The 20054-nt window shown below is 36.0% G+C and overlaps 3 protein-coding genes across 4 annotated transcripts; 1 reads left to right on the top strand and 2 right to left on the bottom strand.

The window, feature by feature from the left end:
• LOC8271782 (cytochrome c1-2, heme protein, mitochondrial) lies at nt 1-3755 on the bottom strand. Its single transcript, XM_002509515.4, has 8 exons — nt 3600-3755; nt 2729-2802; nt 2199-2419; nt 1409-1688; nt 1258-1329; nt 697-813; nt 506-571; nt 1-421 (listed from the first exon to the last, which is right to left on the bottom strand). The coding sequence occupies exons 2-8, from the start codon at nt 2786-2788 to the stop codon at nt 305-307; spliced, it is 933 nt and encodes a 310-aa protein (XP_002509561.2). The 5' UTR covers nt 2789-2802; nt 3600-3755; the 3' UTR covers nt 1-304.
• Nucleotides 3756-8406: 4651 nt separating this feature from the next.
• LOC8271781 (kelch repeat-containing protein At3g27220) lies at nt 8407-12409 on the top strand. Its single transcript, XM_002509514.4, has 7 exons — nt 8407-9007; nt 9120-9311; nt 9435-9664; nt 10435-10605; nt 10772-10877; nt 10996-11202; nt 12012-12409. Exons 1-7 carry the CDS (start codon nt 8786-8788, stop codon nt 12174-12176), a joined length of 1293 nt encoding a protein of 430 aa, XP_002509560.2. The 5' UTR covers nt 8407-8785; the 3' UTR covers nt 12177-12409.
• Nucleotides 12410-12909: 500 nt separating this feature from the next.
• LOC8271780 (ribulose-1,5 bisphosphate carboxylase/oxygenase large subunit N-methyltransferase, chloroplastic) lies at nt 12910-17051 on the bottom strand. 2 transcript variants are annotated; one of them, XM_048374498.1, is made up of 13 exons: nt 16458-17051; nt 16294-16369; nt 15687-15892; nt 15463-15549; nt 15233-15325; nt 14714-14868; nt 14537-14621; nt 14365-14451; nt 14167-14286; nt 13967-14068; nt 13698-13873; nt 13430-13615; nt 12910-13329 (listed from the first exon to the last, which is right to left on the bottom strand). In XM_048374498.1, the coding sequence occupies exons 1-11, from the start codon at nt 16857-16859 to the stop codon at nt 13706-13708; spliced, it is 1581 nt and encodes a 526-aa protein (XP_048230455.1). In that variant the 5' UTR covers nt 16860-17051; the 3' UTR covers nt 12910-13329; nt 13430-13615; nt 13698-13705. The 2 variants fall into 2 exon arrangements, with proteins under 2 accessions (XP_048230455.1, XP_048230454.1); XM_048374497.1 differs by having other exon boundaries at nt 13522-13615.
• Nucleotides 17052-20054: the final 3003 nt, after the last annotated feature.

Genomic DNA, 20054 nt, shown 5'->3' with positions numbered 1-20054 from the left:
TGGACCAACAAATGCAAGTAGCATTCCAATGCGGAAGAATATATATCACTTCACAGAGTTCAGATAAAAAAGAATCTAACAAAAATTTATGTGAGACAAAAGATGAGATGTGCTTTCGTATATGGAGTAGCTTATTTTCTTCCTCAATTCAACAAAAACAAAACAAAAAAGGACTCTTCAGGTCACTCCACCAATACAATATGTCCACCAATTTGCCATAGCAGAAGCCAAGTTATCTGACAAAGTAATTATTGCCAATTCATTTCCTCCCAGAATCATTAGAATGAGAGAAACTGGACGGAAGCTAGTTGACTACGTCAACAATAAGCTTGCGCGACTTCAAAACTGACCACCTCATACGCCGGTAATATGCAGCTTGAAGCAATGCCAGTGATAGTACAAAGATCCACTTAAAGCCCATCTGCATCACAAGGCATTCTATATCAGCTACAATAAACCATAAACATAATAAGACGATGAAAACATTATTTGAAGACAAATATACCAATTTTCTCTCTTCCATTTCTGGTTCTGCGGCCCATGTTAAAAATGTTACAACATCTTTTCCCATCTGCACCAGAAACAATGTTAAAGAGACTGCGGTTTATACCTTAGAGACTACTATGTTTAAGTCTTGCAGCCACTTGCCCGTTCTGAAACAAAAGCATTGAAGCAATAAATACAAACCAAACTAACCTGTGCTTCAGTTGCAGGGGTACCATCTTCATATTCAACAGCACCATCGTTCAACATTTTAGGCATGGCAATAGCTCCGCCAGGGAAGTAAGGATTATAATGCAACCCCTCTCTGATCTACAGGAAAAAAATTCCAAATTCCATTAAGATTAGAGAGAGGAATGACACAAACATGAATAAAAAACAATTTAGATATAATATGAAAACAGAAAGAGAAATATATTATTCTCCACATGCATGAAATAATGAGAGTTGCAGACAGCTATCAAGGATCAATAGCAATCCTTTCACAAAGTATTTTACTTTCCACCAGTTAAAACTGGGACAATAGGATAATAACAGAATACAGTGTACTTCACATCAAAGCGTTTCTTCATAACTAAACAATGCTGCTAACCTGCCACTTCTCAAAAAAAAGGACTTTAATTTCATCATATATGAAAAAGAGATATATAATAATCATAAACAGTTAGACTGTATTTGGCCACTGAGCTAAAAAGTTTGTGTCTTATGTATCGTATACAAAAGCCATGTTGACAAAGAGACTGAAGCATCACTTACTGAAACACCAGCTGGAGGATCACGGTAACCAGTTAAAAGAGCAAACACATAGCTCTGACCATTGTGACGAGCCTGCAAGAACAAAGAATAAGGAATTTCTACAATATCAATTGGAAATTCAAAAAATTCCTAATCGGGAGGAAGAAATTACTTTTGTAATAAGACTTAGATCTGGAGGATAGGCCCCCCCATTAGCAAATCTAGCAGCTTGTTCATTTGCATATGGCTGAGGAAAACGGTCACTAAGTTTACCAGGACGGGTGAACATCTCACCCTCATCATTAGGCCCATCAACCACCTCAATCTCAGCTGCCATAGCTTTAGTCTCCTCTTCTGTATATGCAACACCCACCAAATCACGATATGATATCAGAGACATGGAGTGGCAAGATGCACACACTTGCTGGTAAACTTGTTGACCACGGCGAATCCTGCCCATAAGAATATACCCCATTAACCACACCATAGAACAGTACATTATCTTAAAACACATGGTTATTCCCTGAGAGAAGAAGTCAAGGATCTAAGTTTTTTGGAGAAATTCCATCTATATTTTAATGGATATAAACAAATACCAGAGAGCATAAAGAGAAATGAGGAGGGAAGGTAGGAAATATACATTCAAACACTTTTCCTACAGATAACATGGAGAAATTGAGACTATTAGTGGAGACACAGAAACTAAAAGCGGAAAATATAATCCAAGTTCATCTGAAGATTCATATGGGTTAAATAAACAACTAGACTAGCAGGAATCAATACTATGGTTCTCATTAAAGATATTACAAGATGACAAAAGACAGCACAGCTTGATATCACAGGAACACAATTTTGCATAAGATGTGACTGAAGCTATAACCAATAAGCTTTCCTAGAAGTAGATGGGATTGTGTGCTTAAGCACAATTTTTACATGGCAAAAGATGAAAAAATCATACTCACGAAGAATGGTCATATGAACTTAGAATGCCTTTGTGAGGCCAAGGATAGTTTGGACACTCTAAGCCATGTTCTGCCTCATCAGCAGATGCTACTGTTGCAAAACTCAGAAACCCTGAAATTCCAGCCCCGATGAGTGCAAATGTTGTAAGGGACTTTGAACTGAGAGATCCAGAATCATCATGAACTTTCTTCGAAGCAAAGATAGATAAATATGGAGAGGCCTGCAGAATAACATATGCAAACCTATCAGCAAGTGATATTCTGGTAACTAAATGCAAACTAAAAAAGCGCATGTCAGAATCAGCATCCACAGTATTAAGACATAATCACTAGCAATAGGACAGCAGCTAAACAGGAGGACCCATCCACATGATCTTCCTTGAATGAAAATATATGACACCGTGTGCGATTTAAAAAGCACATAACAGAAAGATTTAGTCAACAGGGGGTCTTCCTTTGATGAAAATATATGAGATCAACTGCTAAAATAAAGCACATAAAACAAGGATTTAGAAGGGGGGGGGAGTTACCGCAGCGTGTGACTGAAGTTTCCTCCTCAAAAGCTGGTGGATAACTCCTCCTCCAGCCATTTCAGTGAGTCTTTCTGTAAAGATATCACCAGCATAAGAATAATAAGAATTACAAGAAAACAATAACAAATACAAATTAGAAGAAGCTTAAATGCACAATTGAAAACAAGAGAATCGAAAAATACATCTATCTACCCAAGACCATTCACAAGGTTTACCTCCCTGCATCCCCAAGGAATAATTATACTAAGACATTTTAGTGATTTACAATAAAAAATGAAAGTGCAAAAAGCATGAATTAGTATAGTGGAAGAATTTTTCTTTTGTTATTGTTATATTTAACATTACTGAGGACTGCGTTTCAACATAAACTTTCAAGTTGGTTCCATAAATGAGATAGACTTGGATTGAGCAGCGGGTAATACATTATCATAATGCTAATTCATGCTTATCCAAAATTAGATAATCCTCAAACATGGATAATCATTAGAAAAACCGAAAATCCTCGAGTCATTTAATAAAAGGTTTACACATTCCGAGTAAAAGTAAAAACGCAAATCTTTCTTACAATCAATTCCCACGCTCGTCACTTTTTAACATTTCAACTCGCACCCTAACAAATGGAGTCAAATTGCCAAAAGCTAATATCTTTGCAGTAAAAAATGTAAAAAATAAATAAATAAATGAACCCAATACGTAAAAGATATCCAACACATTCGCATTATGTAAACAAATCTAAACTATACATATCGAAATGAAGAACAAAAGAAAAACCCTAGTACTCATTCACAGATCCAAAAAGTAGTGAACAGAAAGGCGGAATAGGAATAAAGTAGCTAAGAAGAAAACTAAAAAGGGAAAGAGAACTTACAGATAGAGATTGGAGATGGAAGTGGTCAAAAGAGCAGCCGCAGCACAGAGATCCCAAATGATTTTAATTTTTTTTAGCACAAAGAAGACGACGCCACTCGTTTAATATTTACTCACTCCCCTTCTCATTCTTTCCATCTTTTCTCCCCAATTCAACTGTCTTGGGCCTTTTTATGTGGGTTTCCCATTGGACCAAACTCAAATCTTTTTACTGATTTTTGGGTTGGTTGGCTTTTTGGAGTTTCTTTTTTTTTTTTTTTCCAAAAGCAAAATTATGCTGACTCGAATTTATTGAGTTTTACATAAATATTAAAATCTATTCGTTTTTAAATTAAATTTAATTGGTATTAAAAGTCAAAATTTTGATTATTGATAAAAGAAATAGCTAAGTCATAAAATGCATGTGCATATGTGCATCTGATTCAAAAGAATTACTCGCATATTTAAAATTTGTATCCATTTAAGTAAGATTTTAAATTTAAATATTTTTTTATATTAAGAAAATTATTAAACAAACAGAAAAATTGCATAAATAAGAGCCATGGTGATAGAAGAAGAGAAACCCTAAACATCATGTCTACAGAAATTACCTCTCATACTTCTACCCTTCAATTATCTCCTTCTTGTAAGATAACCATATCTAACAAGATAGACCATTTTGTTGAGATCTCCCATATCCCTGATAACGTACAGATAGAAGATACTTTGGTACCTATCATCAACCCTTACAACATATTCAAGAAACAAAATTTTATCAAAAAAACCTTTAACCAAATCATCCACAAAAAACCCTTCACCATAAAAGAATATGTTCAATCTTCCTCACTTTCTCAGTGTTCACTTACTGCTACTTCTCAAGAGCAATATGTTACTTTAGAAATTCCCACCTCTTTCATAGAACAATGGCGGAAACAAGGCTACTCTCATCTCCATCTTGGAGCTGTGCGACTTGTTCTTTCCTATCATGGAAGGATGGGATTGCCTGTTACAGCACGGATGTCGCTTTTGGACACTCGTTATCTCAAGTACGAGCATGCAGTGATTGGGACAATAGTCACAACACTTAACACTGGTAGTGTTGTTTTGACTTTCTTCCCAAACTTTAACCTCTCTCTGAGTGATCCTTATCTATCCACTGCCTTGAAAGTACAAGTCCAAATCACGGGAGCTAGTCAAGTTGAAAATGCTCTCTCGACTCTTCACCATCGGATCGTTTATCGATTGCGGGATCATGCACTTAACTTGCGGATCCCAGGGCTTTCAAGCCTCATCGGATGCTTTGTACATCATGGCCGATTCGGTCAAACCCTACAATAGTTCAAGCTCCTCGGCGACGAAAGGAAGATCTACGAAACTAATTCCTATTGAGTGGGTAGCAAATTATGAGAAGCTTCAAGCATCTCAATCAAAACCAGTACAAGCCACATATCCCCTCTTTATTCGAAGAAAGGATGGAATTTAAGACGATCTTTACAAGAATCGAGGAATCTTCCTCGGCACCATCAATTTTCCAAGCATCAGTGTCTGACTGTATCACGGCTAGGGAGAAGATCCCTATTTACTCCTTTCAAGCATCCCGACAACCAGGTCTATACTACACAGTCGGGAGGACACTTTGTCCGGGATGTAGCCCCAAAATGTGCAAGCCGAATGCCTATGTAATGATGATATGGATTATCTTTGAACCACGCGGCATCCACGGAAGAATCCAAAGAAGATGTCTTTAGATACTTCTTGTTGGGAGATTCATCCTAAGCCGGATGATCGGGATCCGGATGGTTCTCGGAGGAAAAATAAAAGCCACTTCCAATGTTCGATGAGGCAATTGAGTTTCTTGCCAAAGAAGGAAAACAGTCATTGGCGTTTCTTATGATGAGTTCAAGGAAATTATGGCACAACTCAACATTGAATATGGCAAACCCCTTATGCGACTTGGGCGGAATTGGTCGGATCCGAAGGTTTATAGGTTTGGAAACCCGGTGCCCGTCCGATTTAATGCGGAGGTACAAAGCGTTGGTACGGGTATAACAATGCCACGAACTTTTGGACCTACTTCATCTCCTCACCTATATCAGTGATGCAACCCTTAGTTCAAGAATGTTTCATGTTACAACCGGAGGATTTCCTCCCTTGGGAAAAACAGAGAACAAAGATCCGAAATCCTTCCTACGGATTTCACCCTCCGAAAACTTAGAACCGTTGACACCCCCCCAAGAAGTACTCAGTGGCAAACATCTAATTCTATTGTCCAAAAGGCTTATTTGAAGAAGATAGATGGAAAATTGGATGAAACCTTTGCACTTGGTTCAAAACATAGATCACAAGTTTGGATACTTTTCACAAGAAGTCCTACAACTGTACTCATCCACGAAAGTATCAAGCTCTGGACAAAGAACTCCGGATACCTCACCGGTAGATCACCCCCTCTTTTATGCAAAAGCAAAGGAGATTTCCATTTAAAGAAGCGGATAGATCAAATTGAAAATGATCTCCGGGAAAAACCGGTCTGCTGCAATTCCAACTTTTATATCGGCTTGACCTACGGCTATTACTCCTTCATACTTTTCTTCTTTCCCTTTTCTTTCACAACCGAACAACCACAAGAAACCCTTTATCGGCCCTTTGGCACATTCTCTCACCTTTACCCAAAAACTCGGAAACCCAGTAAAAGAAATCCTCTCCTCCTCTAGCCTCTAAAGACAAACTTCCGAGCAATCTCTCGTCGTATGATTCAGAATCCTCTTGGACAATTCGGAGATGGCGGACATCAACTGAATTCTCATGAACACTTCTGATCCCATTCCGAGTAGTGGAACACGAAGATGAAGATGCTCGGTCATTCTTTGAGCTCGAGCCCAAACCGACCTTGGTTCACTTTTGATGACTTGCCACCATCGAAATGGAAGGATAAGCTTTAAATTCTTGGCATGGATTGATCTTGAGATGACCGCTTGAAGGGCCACACTCGAAAAAGTCCTTGAATTTGTCCTGAGTTCAGGAAGCTTAAGAGATTGGTTTCGATCTCGGCTGAATACAATTTGTCACTCTGCCAACTCCATCGTGATAGCGATCCTCATAACTTGAGTTCCTTGGAAGTTATGACCTTGTCGTAAGGCAATGAGAAACAAGAGTTCTTTGGTCGAAATGTTGTTCATTCAAAATGAAGGATCACGGAAAAGCACTATTCGGTATGTCCAAGCTCTACTATGTCGTTGGAGGACATGATGGTGATGATACACTAGGATGAAATACAGCACGAGGTTAACAATATGATGATTCTCTGGCGACACTTGGCACACACTCTCTTCCATTAAGAGCATGTGATCAACAAGAGTTATTCAAAGGTTATCTCGAAGGGACTTGATAGTCAAAGGCTTGCAACCACCTCGAGATTAAGTGCAAAGCGAAATCTGGACATCATTTCCATGAATACGGCGAAGTTGAAAAAGAACCCGAGAGATTCAAATACTTAGTAAAAGCGGACTAGGGTCTGAAGTCGACGGATGTTTCATCTGCAAGAAAGGACATTATGCAAAAATTGTCTGAAATCCGGAAAAGTCGTGAAGATGATTCAGCAAGTCGGCATGTCTTTATCTCTTGCGGACTCTTTTGAAGCGGAGATAGAATCCTACTATCGGAGCGAGAAGATCTTACAGAAATCTTATTTGGGTTAGAAATGGAATTCTCGGACTCCAGAGTCCTCGAGAATCTTCTTCAAACTCGGACGATGGTGAAATACCAATCTTGATGATTGGTGCATGAAGAAAGTCGGGAGAATATTACGGAAGATGTAATACAATATCCTCTCTCCGACCCTATTATCTTCTTTCTTTGTTACCTCACGAAACTTTTCAATTTACTACAAAACAAAGAAAGAAAGAAGATAATAGGGTTGGAGAGAGGATATTGTATTACATCTTCGAATATTCTCCCGACTTTCTTCATGCACCAATCATCAAGATTGGTATTTCACTATCGTCCGAAGATTCTTGTGAGGACTCGTGAGTCTGAGAATTCCATTTCTAACCCAAATAAGATTCGGGTAAGATCTTCTTGCTCGATAGTAGGGATTCTATCTCCGCGAGAGAGATAAAGACATCTTGACTTCTAAGACAATTTTTGCATAATGTCCTTTCTGCAGATGAAACATCCTGTCTTGTTTCGCTCTTTGGTTCTTTCTAACTGGAAATGATGTCCGTGGTTCTGGGTCTGTTATCAAGTCCCTGAGATAACCTTTGCTGATCGCTCTTAATGGAAGAGAGTGTGGTGCCGATTGATGACATAAGAGCTGGACGGTTCCAGGCTGGAGGATCGGATGGAGTTGGCGGTGGCCCCCAAGGGTCATCCAAGATCAATCCATGCCAAGAATTCGGAAGCTTATCCTTCCATTTCGATGGTGGCAAGTCATCAGTGAACCAAGGTCTGTGGTGACTACTCGGATCGATGGCATGTTCATGAGAATGAAATTATTAATAATATATCGGTTTAAAATCTAACGAGTTAATTAATATATTAATTAAATTTGATAAATTAAATTAAAATATTAAAATTGATTAAATAAATAAATTTTAAACGATTTAAGTAAATATTCCAGCATTGAGTTTGTCTACTTATTTTGATTTGACTGAAGGCATTAGAAATATAGACAAGTGCATATGATTCATAATAGAAAGTGAAATGGGATAGTGCTGAATCGAAGAAAGTGGTACCTGACAGGCAAAACGAAATGAAGGGTAGATTTCTTTTTTAAGGAATACTTATGGTCAAAATTGAATCACAAAGCAATGCATAATTTACACACAAAATTTTGAGACATTTTTCGGATAGTCTAAGATTATATATTATGGGCCGGGCAGGATCATCCGGGCTCAGGTCATATCTAATTACAATCCAAGTAGGCCCATAGATTTGACATTGGATGCAGAAAAACGCACCGCAAAAGCACGAGATCTCTCCAAAAAAAAAAAAAAAAAAACAAAAGGAAACAAGAAGATGGGCGCTTTAAAACCATTGGCGCCTCACTATTTTTAGCAGTACCTCTCGATTACAAATCCATTAAACAACACTTAATTTCTTCTCCTTTCTCATTCATGAAACTGCATCTCTCATTCCCTCTTTCTGTTTATAATAAATGGGTTCTTTCCGTGTTCTTGAATTTGGATTTGAAAGAAAGGAAGATCTAAAGAAATGGCCAGGTTAGGACACACCAACCATTTTTCAAAAAAATCAGTGTTTCTTTTATCATGTGTTGGTCTTCTTGGGGCTCTTTTCATTGTCGATGTCCTTTGGACCTCTTCTTCTTCTTTGTCAATTTCTTCTGCTTATCAATCCATTGCTTCCAATTGGGTTCTTGTGAATCCTGGGAATAATGCTGTGCTACCCAATATCAGTGCCAGCAAAGATCATGAGGTTAGTCTTTTTATTAACTTCTTGCTTTGCATTTATCAGATGGCCCTCCCTTATCTAGCTAAGCTATAACTAATACGTCATTACAATTCGTGTCATCTCCTTGTATTTGTAGAAAGAAGCACTTAAAGGTAGAAAGGACAGTGTTGGTGCTGAGAGGTTGTTGTCGGCAACTTTTGCTGATTTACCAGCACCGGAGTTGGAATGGGAGCAAATGCCGTCAGCACCAGTGCCTCGTCTTGATGGCTATTCAGTACAAATCAACAACCTTTTATATGTATTTGTAGGATATGGCAACATTAACCATGTGAGACTTCGACTTTCTCATGTGCACTATTACACTAATTAATTTGCAATCATCATTTTCTGAATAAATTCACATGAAATTGTAATTGAAACTTTTCTTTGGCTCAATGTTTATATCTCGTAGGTGCATTCTCATGTTGATGTATACAATTTTACTGATAATACATGGGGAGAGAAGTTTGACACCCCAAAAGACATGGCCCATTCACATCTAGGAGTGGCAACCGATGGAAGATACATTTATATTGTCTCAGGACAATATGGTCCCCAATGCAGAACAGCTATATCTCTTACTTTTTCACTGGATACTGAGACAAAGATATGGCGGAGAATGCCTTCATTACCAGCACCAAGGTATGTGATTCAATCATTGAGTGCCTTAACTGTGTTAATCAATTTGACAATATTGACTTTTCAATTGTTTAAGTCAACTCTGTGTCATTACCAAATCTGTATGTTATGGCTACTATCTTTACTAAAAGCAATGAACATTTGTGCATCCTGCATTTGCACGTCCACTTGTAAGTATGCATCAGTCTCCAAGTAATCCAACTTGTTTTTTTTTTCTTTTCTCAATTCTTGAAAGTTTTATTTCATGCGCTGCAACTCCTTGTTAGGTTTTGACAGTCACGCACCTTTTCTTATTTCAGAGAAAAGCAGCTTTGTTGTTACTCTCATAAGAATTTTCATTCATCCTATATTGTTCGGATTCTTATGGAATATTAAGTACTATAGTATCTTAATGCCAAAATTTCCTCATATTCTTCCTTATTATCAAATTTCCAGAGGTCATGATTTCCTTAAGAATGTTAGTTTCTGTCGACTGGTTTCTTAATATGAAAATGTCGGTTGTACGAAAGTGATTCCGGTACCTGAAAAGGCCTAAGCCTGAATTAGCTCTTTACATGTTAGCAGCAATAAAGTGCACTTACTTCTTATAGCCTAGGTAATAGTTTTAGTTTAGAAAGGTGAAATAGATTGGCATTGACATGTGAGGACTTGAAAGAACTAAACTCTGACTTCCAAAACAATATTGCTTTTCTATTAGAATTCTATCAAAGGCTGATTCTTTTGTAGACTTAGCCATTTACTTGAGGTTTATGAATAAACAAGAGGCTTTTCAGGTATGCTCCTGCTACTCAATTATGGAGAGGAAGACTACATGTGATGGGCGGCAGCAAGGAAAATCGCCACACACCTGGAGTGGATCACTGGAGTATTGCAGTTAAGGATGGGAAGGCATTGGAGAAGGAATGGCGAGCTGAAATACCCATTCCCCGAGGAGGGCCACATAGGTCTGTTGAATTCTTTAATAATTATGCTCTGCCATCAGAATACATTGTGTTTGGAAGATGAAATTACTTAAAATGTTAATCTCTCATGAAAATCATCTTGTTAACCAACTGGAATAATGTGAATTGTGTTCAATTCCCTAATCATGAATGCTGCTTCGCAAAACAGGGCCTGTATTGTGGTCAACGATCGCCTTTTTGTAATTGGTGGTCAGGAGGGTGATTTTATGCCAAAACCTGGATCACCTATTTTCAAGTGCTCCCGCAGGAATGAGGTATATTGATTAATTAGTTTATTTTCATTAAATTATATTGTCGGACAGGCCTTTAGCAGACTTTGTCTTTCACAATCAGTGGATGTTCACATGTCACCTTTAAATTCTGCTGTTTCAGGTTGTTTATGGCGATGTTTATATGCTAGACTATGAAATGAAGTGGAAAGCTTTACCTGCAATGCCAAAACCTAATTCCCATATTGAGTGTGCCTGGGTAATTGTTAACAATTCTATCATCATCACTGGAGGTACAACAGAAAAGCATCCAGTGACCAAAAGGATGATCCTGGTAGGGGAGGTGTTCCAGTTTCATCTGGATTCACTGGTAATAGTCTTCTCCTATTCCTATATAATGAAGTATATATAATTGTATGCATTTCAGTATCTTATGCTTTTCCTTGTGAGCTGAAAGCATTATCAGAATAACTAGTAAAATGGTCATTTTACTTTGAGCATACCCAGATTAAACCAACCTTAAATTGGGCCTTTGGGGAATTAACTCGAGAGTTTTTCCAAAAATAATAAACTATAGAGATATATCTTTTTTGTTAAGCCATGACATATTTCTTCTTGGCACACCAAACTTGTTTTTGACCTTTCTCTTCGTTTGTTTCCTGTAACCCTTTGGCTTGAATTGAACCTGTTTCTTACTATATAGGCTGACTTTCTCCTCTCGTCTTGTGCTAAACTGGTAGCATCCTATATTTGCTCCATCTGGTCAAATCTTTTGTTGGACAGCAAAATATCAGACTAGACATACATGATCTTGATTGCAAAACCCTTGTTATTAATCACCTGAAATGGTCAGCAACTTAAATGTCTGATACTTTCCCAGCGTATTGATACTCATAAGCTAACTTACATTGATGTGCCCACTTCATCTCCCTCCAAGTGAATCATTTGTTATCAATCACATGAAATTGGTTGTCGACTCCTTGTCTGAAACTGTAGCTGTTGCATCAAGACTCTATTAGAATTTTGAATTCGTAATCTGCAAATAAAAGTTTTTGTCAAAATTTGCATAGTCATTTCTCCACAACCATAATTGATATCTGTCTTTATTCTTACCTCTCAACTTCGGTACTGTCTATTGACACTTTAATGTATGTTGTACTATTTTATTTCAATGTACAGACATGGTCAGTGATTGGAAAGCTACCTTTCCGCATCAAAACTACCCTTGCTGGTTTTTGGGATGGATGGCTGTACTTTACATCCGGGCAGCGGGATAGAGGACCAGATAATCCACAGCCTCAAAAAGTTATTGGAGAAATGTGGAGAACCATATTGCATTTGTAATCTCATTTCTGTTACCTTTAACCTTTATCATCGCATTGTAGCTTTTTCCTCTTTTTTAGGAATTTTGTAATTAGTCGATTATTCTTCTTTTCTTTCTTTACCCTTTTGTCAGGGGGAGAAAAGGTTTAAAGTCACCTTTCAATTTCTACATCGTTCATGTACATGTCTTGCAAGGACTTAATTTTGGATACCCGGGTCGATTATAAGATTGAATGCAAATTTTGGCCCCCTGAGTCTGACTCGTTGAGTTGCTAGTTTTGTTTTAATGGAGACTAATAGAGATGATTTTGTTCTTTGGGCAACAATCAGTTGGTGCGATGCAGGTTCGCCTTATCATTGTAGCTCCAAAAGAAAGTGCAAAGAGGTTTTCGAGAGGTAGGAAACAAAAACTTCACTTTATTTATCATGTATATTTTCCCATAATCACCTAAAACATCTACTCTAGGGCCTGCACTATCTTCCAGCATATCATAATAGTGGGCGACTGATATTCCGGTTGTATTGGCCAAATCGGGAGTGCTATATAGTCTTATTGGTTATGTGTTCATCTACACAGGATTCATCACTTGACTGGAGACTGCCTGCACTTGCAGATAATGCATTTAACATTCTTGAAGATATATGCATTAATACGATCAAATATGACCATGTTTCATCTGACCCCATAGCACGTTTAATGATAAACTTTCAACTAAAACCTCATATAGAGACTGGAATGTCTTCACACAGATGAAACACGAGCAACAAGAAGTTTTACTCAGATGTACAAGTTACAGAAACAATGAACAGTCAAACTGCAAAACCCGTTTGTTTATTTACAGATAGGCAATCATTCATGAAAAGCCAAATTATTGACTCCACAGCTATTCTGGTCTATCTTCTGTTTCTCCAACCCACCTTTTCTTTTTCCACCATTACCTCACGCTTAGCAAGGACTAATTACCATAAGGATGAAGGAACTAACAAGTTAATATAGGATGACAAACATAAGAAAAAAGGTTAGGCTGGTCTGGGCTAATGAAAGTATAATAAAGAATGAAAGCACGGCTACCAATCCCGTGAATGGAACATGAATGACTCTTAACTCTTAAAAGGCATAGCTAACTACGCCAATTTCATCCAGTGCCTTAAGCAGTATCCAAGTCAAATATACCTGCAAAACAAGAAAAGCTTATTAATGAAGAACATGGCTATTAATACTTAAAATCATTTGAGCAAAAGATATTTTATCCAAATCAACAAAAAATGGGGACCTTAAAGCAAGCCACCCGTCAACAGAGGCCCACAAGTTGCAACCATTAGGAATAAGAAAACAAGGATACAATGAACCATAAACCAAGGACACCTTTATTTTCATAGAAGTTGCAGACAACCCATGTTCACCAATACTGGAATTTAGTTCCACATATTTGCAAGATCCACAAAGCAATTAATGATTTCTGCAAAAACTTAACCAAGTTAACATTGTTACCCTAACTGTGCGATCACACATGAGAGATGGAGTAAGAGAGAGAAAGATGCCTTCTTTTTCATTTCAATATGGGAGCATATGGAGCTGGGCATGGAGAGACACTAAGATCAGGTAACTGATTTATCAAATCAGCTGTTGCCTGCAAACATGCATTTAGAATTTTCTTTTCCAGTCTAACCAGCTGAGTAGCAACTCGTTTCTTAGGGTTCAAGTTATGATCTGCCAACTAATGTAGCCAACAAAAAAGACATGAAGTAAAATTTTGTTAATAATAGATAATGATTTGACAATCAGCAGATCTTATATATGCCAAAATTACCATCAACTCATCTTCATTCAAGCTAGTAGGATATCCAGCCAAGCGTCTCTTGAAATAATCAGCAAGCTGATCCAGCACAGCTTGTTCCATACAAGGGCTCACCTACGGGAACAAATAAAGCAGTGTAAAATCTCAAAATTCATAACAACAAATGGCATCCAAACTAATTATGCAATATAACTCGGTAAAGATCAACTTACTGGACAAATTGGACCTTGGGAAGAAATAACAGACTGCATCTCAGAAGGATCTGATACATAGCCCAAGCGCAAATAAGGAAGTATATCTGAGATAGCTTCTTTCTCCTTTCCAACATATATCTGCAGCGAAGACTCATTAAAAAAATTAAAAGAGAAGGAACCTTACAACCTTAATTGCTAGAGGGTATGAAGTCATACTTGGAAAACTTGTATTGATAGTTTTCCATTTCTTTGAGCAACCATTCTTTTGTCTTGATATTGAGGATCCTCGGTGTTAAGTGCCGCCTGAGACATACAGTAAAATGCTCAATATAAACAGAATTAAGTTGGCAACAAAAGAACTGGAAATACAATAAAACATCAAAATTACCTCCACCACAATGCGGTCATAACGATTATCTTCATCAACAAAACCATAGTTTATAAGCAATTTTGAATTAGGTTGCGGCCCACACCTGGAAAAAAAAGTACCCAACTTCAGTTTCTTAATAGACAAAGGCCCTGCAGAGAAACATTTAATATGGGGTTACCATAGCAAATTACATACCAAACAGCAATGGGATCCCCAGACTTGTAGGGACGATCGACCACTAGTTCAACAGCACCATCAACAGCACTTAACATTGCCTTGCAATTGCTTCTGTAAGCTAGCAAAGGGGGTCCAAGAGGAACCAAAGCAAATCTCCGAGCCAAACTGACTTTCTGAGGACAGAAGAGAATCAATCCATCAATTTATTATTTCAAAAACAGTGACAAAAGAAAAGAGAAAGTAATAGGGCTACTAAGTTTGCTAAGAAAAAGAAGAGATCATATTATGAGAAACTAAGCCGTGCCAGTGATGGTACATTCTGATATAAGAGCAACTAAAATGGATTAACCAGTACCAGAGTGCTTGATTTCTAGATCGAATAATAGAAAGACCACTTAGTTAGACTTGAGCAAAATCAACCCAAACACTGCCTTCAAATATTATAATTACATGAGATACAAATACTTGCGTACAGTAGAGTAACAAATCCATTAGTTTGGTATTCAATAAAAATCACGGGGAACAGAACAAATTTACCTGCAAGTGCACCACACATGACTGAATTGCAACAAAAGCTTGTTTGAAAATCTCAAAAGGAAAAGCTTCAGTAGGTATATCATATGGGTATTGCTGCAAAATGCAAATGAAGCATTAGAAGTCATGAAATATCAATATTTGGGCTCCTTCATATAAACAATAAGGAAATATTCTGAAGAGATTACAATTAAAAACAATTTCTCAAGCAACTAAGGCATACAAGGTATAACCTGAAACAGAGACCCGGCCATGAACCAGACAGTATCAAGCTCATCATATTCTCTTTTAATTCCATCTGCCCTCTCAAGAACTTCAGCCTACTTGGCCAATAACAGAATTAGTCTTCTAACATAATAACCAAGGGAAATTTTATCAATTTAAAATGCGCCAGTACACAAACAGCATTCTGACAATGGAATCCAATATTAAACAACAGATTACATTCATACAGTACCTTAGTGGGGCTACCAGTCAGGTAAGCCAACTCAGCTTCTGACCATAGAAGTGGAGATTCCACAGCTAGTTGGCCCCTACCGCGTTGACGATCAAGCTCTCTTATATATGGATACCAAAATGATTTCTTTCCTTGCTTCTTCTCATACATGAGATACAATGCCAAGCACGCCAGTTCCGACAGTTTGTTTGTGGTTAATAGTTCCGCTGTATGAAAGACGAATCAGATAATAAAGATGTCAAACAATTGAAATCAAGCTTGATATTCATGGAAGCTAGACATCTTAGAATAAAGTCTTTGAAACGGTCAATGATAGTATACTCATGGGCCTCATAATTATGTCAAGTAGAGATATATTATGCACATGCACAAGCCTATAATTGATTAGAGTAAACAGTATGATTTTGCCTTGTAGTGCACACCGAAGGGTCCATAATGCAGTGAGATATAATAAAAACACTCTCTTATCTAATTCCAAAGAACATGCTTGTCAATTAGCAGTATAGGATAATTCAACAAGCATGCAATTTCTAATAATTACAAATTAAATAAACTTCCCCAATCCGATTATAAAATTTCTAGGGAAATGCTAGAAAATGCAGCTTACCAACGGTCTCATTTCCTAGTACTCTCTCGAGCGTAACAACAAGTGAATTCGGAACCGAAAACGCCACATCACCAGTCTGCAGTTATACACCTTTAAGAAAAAACCTCCCAAACATCTAAAATAAAGAAAACAATAAAAGCACCAAAATCATTAAAATTGAACACCTGAAGATCTTCGCTAGCAGCAACGTAATGAATAGGTCTAAGCTTAGCATCGTGTGAAGGTCTTTCTTTAAGAACAACTTTGCAAGGAGGTAATCCATTTTTATGCATCCAATCCTTCAAATCTTCCTCTTCTTCTCTTTTACCACTCACAACAACTCCAGTCCTATTACTATTACTACTACTGCTATTACTACTGCTACTACTATTACTATCATCCTTCCGAGAATTAGCGACCAATGTATCGGAGCCGCATGCAGAGCACAAATTCTTTTGTCGCCGAATTGATCGAAAGGAAACGGCGCATTTGGGGATCCTGCAGAAAGAAGATGAGGTTGAGGAGAAAATAGCGAGAGGTGAAATGCAATTGTCGCGTAAAGAATTGACTTCCATTGATGGTAACATAGTTAGGGTTTTCTTGGAATGATTGAGGGATTGTCTGCAGAAGAAAAGAGATTTTGTGGAGATATTTTATTTAGGTTAGTGTAGAGTAGTAGGATAAGAGTAGGAGATGGCTCGAGCGAAGAGCGAGATGAGATTGCAGTTCTAATTTGTAGGTTTGCTGTGGATGTTTGTGACACTAGGCGTAAACTTACATTTTGGTGGGCTAACAGCAAACTGTTTCTGACATTTTATATTTGGCCAATTTACAGAAACCCTCCTGACATAATAGTATCTATTAACATTTACGTCCCTCTTATTTCAAAAATTAACTAAAACTCTATTCCTATATGTTCCATCAACTAACTCGTCCCCCAATCAAAAAGTCAAAATTGCTTCCAATTGACCGACTCCCTTCTTTTATCATTGAAATAAATGAATGGAAACATAAAGAAAACCCATAAGCATGTCGAAGCCAATTTAAATCTTAAAGAATACAAAACTACTAATGTGCAAGCCATCTTTTAGAGGGAGTAAATTGTAAATTGAATTGAGAGAAGAGACTAAATTTACTAGTTAGTGGTTGTGATAAAGTATTCAAAAATGGAATGCATTTGAATATTTAGAGTAAGTCAAATCTAATATCTCCTAAATTATGGTCCCAAACACTATTATCGCAAAACATTCAAAAATTATGTCTCATGACAAAGAGGCACGAATCAAACACTATCCACAGAAACACACAATAATAATTAAGATAATTAATATAAAGATAATACATTTACCTTAATTAAAAATTCAATTAAATTTATGAAATTCATTTACAATTTCAAAGTTTATATGTTTTAAATGAAGTGAAAATTAATTAGAAATTTTATATATTTAAATTTGTGTGAAATTATTTATAACTAAATTAAATTCTAACAAAATAGATATAATTTCTAAATGAATTTCATATTAGTTTATCAATATATTTCATAATACTAAAACATCTTATTCAATTTTATTATTTTTATTTTACTTTATCTTTCATATATATTTTTTAAATGAATTTTAACCAAACACAACAGACAATAAAATTATATAAATAATATGGTAGTGACTCAAAAGGCCATTGATAGAGGTGAAAAGGCAAAATTAATATGGTAAGAGTGGAGGTAGTAATAAGCCAGATCTTCAACAACCGATGGGGAAACAAGGTATTAGTAAAAATACTAGATTTATGATCGAGAATACTAGTGTTTCTTTGAATGCCAACAACCACTTGTCTAGCCTCAAGGACAATGTCGCCTACCACTTTATGATAACAAAGCCTCCACCATTAGCAACTAATAACAAAAAGAATCACTTCAAAGGTAGTAGCCATCAAAAAAAGTTCAAAAAAGAAGAAAAAGGAGGCAGACGATGAAAAGAGGACAGTCCTATCGTCAATAATGAACACTATTAGCAAAAAAACTCGAGGTGTTCAAATTTAGGTTTAACTACAACCCATAGTTATTAAAACTCTTATAAATATCACAATATAAACAAGTACATTTTATTTTTTAAAATATCACATCACCTGCTCTTATATGTTGTTAATAAATATCCCTTCATATAAAAATCATTGGACCATCATCAATATATTTAAAGATACTAAAATAGTCCATATATTAATAAATTAGCTGATTAATTCTAAAGAAATCTCAGATTCTTTTTTCTTTGACATTGGTAAATTCTTACCTACTTCAAAAGTATGCATTTTTTAAAGACTATATCGTAGAAATATAATTATTAGTTTTAACTAATTGAATATATGTTAATTACTAAATGCTTGTGGAAAACACTCACATATCTATATTATTCATATATTCATTGCAGTATATGCAATTAAAGTAGGTATGAATTACACTTATTTTACATCTTCAAAATGATTTCTTATTATTTATAATCTATATGAGCATAGAGTATTGAAAAATAACATGTAAAGCCAAAAGTGATTTAATAAAATGGGTTTAAGGAGAGCTATAATATTGTCTGATTGGAGCATTGGGAAACAATATTTAATATCAAAGCTCTAAGTTGGAAAATACCAGCAATAACTTTCGTTAATATTCGAAAAGAAAAGAACTCTATGGTTGATCAACTGGCTAAAACAACTGTGAAATGGCAAAATGGGTTAATAGTAAAAGATATATAGCTCCTAGGATGTTGTGTTATTTTCTCTTAATATGGAACATAAAGCTATTGTTGATGATGTTTTATATGTCACATATGTCATAATTTGGTGATGTTTTTCTCATTTGTCATGTTCACTTGATGATATTCTTATTACACAGTTTTGTCGTGTGCACTATGTTAATCTCTTCATGGTGCTATACCTTTAGCAATAATGAAACTTAATAATCTGTTTCGATGTTATATCCCTAATAAAAAGGTCTATTATAAAGGGACAAGCAAGTTGGTTATTTGTATATGGTTATGTGAAAGGTCTCTTTAGTAATTATGTTTTTGTATGCTGTTATTTGTTTATGATCCATATACATGTAGCTTTGTATCTTATTATTCTTTTAACCATCAATACAGATATATGAACTGCAACATCAACATTATTACTATGGAAATTGAAAATTTTATTTGTCCTATACAATGAAGGTATAATAAGGTACTTATAATACTAAATTTTATTTTGTATCTCAAGCTACAGGGAATAAGACATATGTTTGATATTGTATTGCTTTAGTCTATATGTTGAGGTCTTTGTTTTATTTTATTAAGTCTTTAAGATTTTTAAATATAGAATTGAACTTTTATTTTTAGATGTAAAAAGATAAGGCTAGTGACTTTGGTAGTTTGCAATTCCTTCTTAAGTCTTTTTCAGATAAAAAATAAAAAATTAATGGAGTAATTCTATTTACTATAAAAGACTAAAAAGTTTAGTATTTATTCTTGATGTATGCTCCATTTATATACTAATGCCCAATGCCCAATAGATTAATAATATATGTACAGTAGAATATAAAAACTATCCATTCAAAAGTAGGATACAACACATGAGCAATTAGAAAAGTTTAGTTTTCATATAGTTCAAATTCCTGCCACTATATTGCACCAATGTCTGTTTAATATGCAAATTCAAATGCTTATAATACTATCCATTTTTTCAATCAAGAATTGTTTGAGTTCATTGAAGTAAATAATTTTCATATAATTAATAATAGTGCATTTAAAAGACAGACT

This window comes from Ricinus communis, chromosome 5 (assembly GCF_019578655.1).
Source record: "Ricinus communis isolate WT05 ecotype wild-type chromosome 5, ASM1957865v1, whole genome shotgun sequence".
Taxonomy (NCBI): Eukaryota; Viridiplantae; Streptophyta; class Magnoliopsida; order Malpighiales; family Euphorbiaceae; genus Ricinus; species Ricinus communis.
Note: the sequence above shows the minus strand (reverse complement) of the source record. Positions and strands in the feature narration are given on the sequence as shown.